The following is a 5,560-nucleotide window of genomic DNA, read 5'->3' as shown; positions in this document are numbered from 1 at the left end:
CGCTCTTCCACTAATAAAGCTGGTCCTGCAGGCCTTCAAATTTATTGCCACACAGTGAACTCATGTCATTCACTTATTTTTGAATCTCTTCCTGTCAAGTTACAACTCCTTCTATGCTGCATATTTTGCTTTGCCTGCCCCACCCCCTTTTTTTCTTTATTAGGCTTGCCCGAGTTTTATCTACTTTGTTGGTCTTTCAAATAAATAATAGTTTTGTATACTAACCATATGGAAGAGTATTTCCTAATTTTTCAAATCTTTGAGTGTTTGGGGTCATCTTTTTTTGGTTTTTTTTGTTTTAATTTTTTTAATTGGATTACGATCAGGGTGACAGCCTGTAAATTTTCTACTTTTGTCATCAAGATTTGCAGCCAAACACATAATTGATCTTCGCTTACATTTTGTGTACATAAATTAAGATAGAATGTTCATTAAAAGTAAAACATTCTGACAAAAACCAAACAAACAAAAAAAGAAAAACATTCTGTAAATGTTAAGAACAGGTTATTGTTTTGATAGCTCAGCTTTTCTCTGTTTTTGCTTTTTTTATTTTTTTTTTTGCGGTACGCAGGCCTCTCACTGTTGTGGCCTCTCCCGTTGCGGAGCACAGGCTCCGGACGCGCAGGTTCAGCGGCCATGGCTTACGGGCCCAGCCGCTCCGCGGCATGTGGGATCTTCCCGGACCGGGGCACGAACCCGCGTCCCCTGCATCGGCAGGCGGACTCTCAACCACTGCGCCACCAGGGAAGCCTTTTGCTTTTTGTTTGTTTGTTTAATATGCAAAACTTGGGAAGAGGATCATTGAAGTCCCCCAGGCTAGTTGTGGTTTTATAGAGTTTCTCCTTGTCTTTTGTTTTTGTTTCTGTGTTTTGCTGCCCTTGGTCCCAGGCATCAGGGTCCCTGACTCTCAAAGGTTCTTTGCAGCTTCATTATTAAACAATCCTGGACCCTCTCTCTGCCTTTAGCCCTAATTCTGCTTCTCTTTGATGTTAACAGTGCCACTCCATGTTTGGTTGGCTCACCCCCTGGTCTTTTTTCCACTTAGTTGTAGGTCTGTTTTTTCACTTATTTTAGGTATGCTTGCTATAAACAGTAAATAGCAGGCTTTTGTATCTCTTTAAACTCAGATGCAAACTCCTTGTTTTGAAATGGGGTAGCTGTGCTATTTGGATTTTCTTTCATTTGTAGTTTTATTATCCCTTGTTTTCTTTTTTTCTGTTGGACTTATCACATTTCTTTTCTTCCTTTATTTTTTAAATTAATTTTATTTTTGGCTGCGTTGGGTCTTTGTTACTGTGTGCGGGCTTTCTCTAGTTGCAGTGAGCGGGGGCTACTACTCTGTTGCGATGCGTGGGCTTCTCATTGTGGTGGCTTCTCTTGTTGTGGCTCATGGGCTCTAGAGTGCAGGCTCAGTAGTTGTGGCGCATGGGCTTAGTTGCTCCGCGGCATGTGGGATCTTCCCGGACCAGGGCTCGGACCTGTGTCCCCTGCGTTGGCAGGCGGATTCTTAACCACTGCGCCACCAGGGAAGTCTCTTTTCTTCCTTTTTTTTTGAAACCTCTGTTAATTTGGAAGTACTGCTCTTCATCTTTATTCTTTTGGTAATAATATTATCTTTAAATGATATCTGTTTTTTTCCCTGAGTTAATAACTATCAAATTTTTAATAGCATTAAGTTAATAATCTTTTCCCTTATTATTAACACTGGTATTTTGCTCACTCTCCTTCCCCCCCTCCTCTGAGATGAGACCTTTAAAATATTTCTACTTCTGTACTTTCCTGCCATTTCTACCCCATCTCTTGTGTCTGCTGAGATAGTTTAGAATTTTAGTTCCATATTGTTAATTAACTACACTGTTAGTTATGTATAATTAAATTAATTAATATTAATTAATATTAAAAACACACTAATATAGGTGTCTTTTTGTTCAGAGAATCCTTTCCTCACACTTGGATTACAGGTGCACTGTTATGATTGCAGGCCACTCGGATCTCACAGTAGACGTGACAGAGTCCAGTGCTAATCTTTCCATCCATCCTTTCCATCTCCCCTTCTCTTGAGATCCTTGCTGATATAATTTCCGTTGGGATGTACTTTTCCTTGAGTAATTACCTCAGGTACTATGCATAGGTGTTTTTCTGAGTCCTGTTCCTCTCAAGTTGTCCCTTTACTTTCACATAAGATACCACCCAGGTCAGATACGTGAGTCTTGGAGTCCAGCTGCAGCCCCAGTCTCTCCCCTCACAGAGTAACCCGTTATTGCTTATCAGGGTTCATGAGGTTTCTCCTGTGTCCCTGGTGAGGGCGGTGTGTGTATGTGTCTTTCTTGGTAGATCTTGCCCGGGACTGGGAGAGGTGCCTACTTGGCAACAGTTTCTCTGTCCTCCTTCCTTAACAAGCCCTGCTTTGTGCCATAGCCACACCTCCTGAACTTGAGACTTTTCTGTACGTCCCAAGGTGTCTTCTGCCAACACGTATTATTATTATCAGAAAAAGGGACAGAGTATACATTTTCTTTTAATTACTCCATTTGGCAGTGAGAGTTTAACAGTTCTGGCAGAGCCATCCCTTTTCTCCTCTGGGACCTTAGCTTCCCCAGATTATCCTGAGCGGAGTGAGAGCTGTGTGTGCACGTGTGACCTGATGCTGCTGTCATAGCCCTGTGCACTGTGACCTTTCCTCTCTTCCCAGGCTGGTCCTGCACTTCGGCGGGGGCGGCTTCTTGGCCTTCTATAACTGTCGGATGGTGTGGAGCTCCTCTTCCCCGGTGGTCAGACCCACCTCTGACATCTTGTCGGAAAAGTTCCATCGAGGACAGGCCCTGGAAGCTCTGGGCCGGGAGCAGCCCGTCTGCTATACGCTGTTGGACCAGAGATACTTCTCAGGCTTAGGTATGGCTGATGGCAGAGGGTGGTCCTGCTGACCGACCTAATGAAAAATCCCTCGTCCAGGAGGCAGGAAACTGGCATCCACCACTGGTGTCAGCGATGCTGGACAATCACCTGGGCTCCTTAGCTCCACTTCCCTCGTTTTTAAAATGAGGGAGTAGATCAGGCCATTTCTAACTTCTCTCCTACCCTAATTATATTATCAGTCGTAGTCTGCCTGATAGCCACATTGGAGCATGACCTTCCAGAGGGCAGGGATCACGTCCCCTCCATCCTTTTTTTATTTTTTTAAATTTATTTATTTTTTGTTTGTTTGTTTTTTGCGGTACACGGGCCTCTCACTGCTGTGGCCTCTCCCGTTGCGGAGCACAGGCTCCGGACGCGCAGGTTCAGCGGCCATGGCTCACGGGCCCAGCCACTCCGCGGCATGTGAGATCTTCCCGGACCGGGGCACGAACCCACGTCCCCTGCATCGGCAGGCGGACTCTCAACCACTGCGCCACCAGGAAAGCCCTAATTTATTTTTTAATTGAAGTATAGTAGGACAAACGCAGACCCTGCACCCAGAGGAGCACAGGCTTCCAGGAGCGGCCTTTGGGGTAAGTTAGCAAGAGAAATGCTGTGTAACCGGCTGTTGTTACAAACGATAATGAGAACAGCCGACGTTTTTCAGGTGACTCCACTGTGCCAGGTATGTGGGTTCATCCTTACTGCTCTTCCTCAGGATGGCCATTACTAGTTTTCCCTTCATTCAGATGAAGAAACTAAAGCAAAAGACACATTGCTCTAAGGGCACAGCTGAGATATGAAGCAGGTAGTCTGCTGGCGAATTTTAGAGAGAAATTTTGTGTGACTGTGAAGCTCTTGGAAAGAGCAGCCTTTTCACCCGTCCATCTGCTCCACACGTGCCAAACGCCTGGCCTCCACCGAGCCCACCTTCTCTCCTGAAGGAGAGGGTTGTTTTTTTTTTTTTTAAAAAGGAACGTACGCGGGCCTCTCACCGCTGTGGCCTCTCCCGTTGCGGAGCACAGGCTCCGGACGCGCAGGCTCAGCGGCCCTGGCCCACGGGCCCAGCCGCTCCGCGGCACGTGGGATCCTCCCGGACCGGGGCATGAACCCGTGTCCCCTGCATCGGCAGGCGGACTCCCAGCCACTGCGCCACCAGGGAAGCCCGAGAGTGTTGTTTAGTGACCCAACAAGCATGGACTCAGCCCCCTGGAGCTAAAGATAGACTGTGATAAATGCCTAGTAGAGGTTAAAGAAAGTGCACTGTTGGGACATTTTGAAGAAACTTACTGATTCAGGTAGGAGAGGTCGAGGTTGACTTCACAGCAAATGAGGCAGGAGTATGAAAATAATATAATAATACCTCCTAAACACTTTCTATATTTCAGGCGTCATGCTTGACATTTTAAATAATAATAACAGCTAGTATTTATTGATTCCTCCTTACATACCAGCACAGTGCTCAGCATTTGTATGTGTGTGTGAGAATTCTCATTTACTGCCCACGAAAACCGGGGAACCTACCCCCGCTTTACAGACCAGGAAACGGAAGCCTCAAGAAGGCAGGGAATTCACCAGGGTCAGGTAGCCGGGATCTGGTTGGGCCGGGATTCACAGCCAGGCACTCAGGTCCGGAGCCCCTTTTGTTAATCTCTTTGCTGTAACATGGGCCACGCGTGAGTTTTATGTCGTTTCGTCTTCACAACAACTTAAAGGGCAAGTGTTAGCAAATACTTCGCAGACGGGCTGGCTGCTTCAGTGCGAGGCTTGCCCGAGAGCTTCCCGGCCGCGCTGGATCTTCCTGAGAAGCTCTCCCCTGCCATCGTATCAGCTGCGCTCTGTTTTGTTAATTTTGTGGCCAGCTTTCCTTATGGATGTGTCCTTTTTCCTTCCCTTGTCCCCCCTCTGCCTTCTTCCAGGGAACATCATTAAGAACGAGGCCTTGTTCAGAGCTGGGATCCACCCGCTTTCTCCCGGCTCACTCCTGGGTCTTCCGCGCCTCGAGGCCCTGGTGGATCATGTGGTGGCCTTCAGTGAGGGCTGGCTGCAGGGCAAGTTCCAGGGCAGACAGCAGCACACGCAGATCTACCAGAAGGAGTGGTGCCCTGCTGGGCACCAGGTTGTGAAGGAGGCACTGGGGCCTCCAGGGGGCTTCCAGAGGCTCACGTGGTGGTGCCCCCAGTGCCAGCCCAGGTTGTCACCGGACGAGCCAGAGCAGGTGGCACCCTCCTCGGGCCCCTTCTACGCAGAGCCTTGCCCTTGAGGGACCGTGATGCCTGAGTGTCGCCCAAGGGGTTGTGGGCAGGGTTTGGGACTGGGGACAGGAATTGGGAGGGTGGGGTCGGGATGCCAGTGCTTTTGGTGTTCATCTCACCGGAGTTCAGGCTGAGGCAGTTTCCACAGGGTCCGATTTTGTTCTTTTCTAGTTTTGGTTAATTCTTCCTATCTAATCCCACCACTGTTGACAGACGAGGCAAATCGTGATGGCAGTTAAGGGGAAACCTCCCGGAATGACAGTGGGGCAATGAAAACGAGAGCCAGTGGAAGAGAGCTGTGCCAGCGTTGCTTTGCAGGTGTTTGGTTTGGTTTGGTTTGGTTTTGGTTTTGAAACATTGGCTGGTGTTAAGTCCTTCCATTTGAGAACCAGGAAAAGGGAATTATCCTT

At 47.9% G+C, this 5,560-nt stretch overlaps 1 protein-coding gene across 1 annotated transcript in view; it reads left to right on the top strand.

Moving 5' to 3' along the window:
- Positions 1-5,158, top strand: part of NEIL2 (nei like DNA glycosylase 2) — a 12,695-nt gene extending 7,537 nt beyond the window's left edge. The window contains exons 3-4 of the mRNA XM_007471126.1: positions 2,693-2,892; positions 4,815-5,158. Of these exons, the coding sequence (XP_007471188.1) occupies positions 2,693-2,892; positions 4,815-5,158 (544 nt within the window). The remainder of the gene's footprint in view (positions 1-2,692; positions 2,893-4,814) is intronic.
- Positions 5,159-5,560: the final 402 nt, after the last annotated feature.

The sequence above is a fragment of the Lipotes vexillifer genome, unplaced genomic scaffold (genome assembly GCF_000442215.2).
Source record: "Lipotes vexillifer unplaced genomic scaffold, Lipotes_vexillifer_v1.1 scaffold770, whole genome shotgun sequence".
NCBI lineage: Eukaryota > Metazoa > Chordata > Mammalia > Artiodactyla > Lipotidae > Lipotes > Lipotes vexillifer.
Note: the sequence above shows the minus strand (reverse complement) of the source record. Positions and strands in the feature narration are given on the sequence as shown.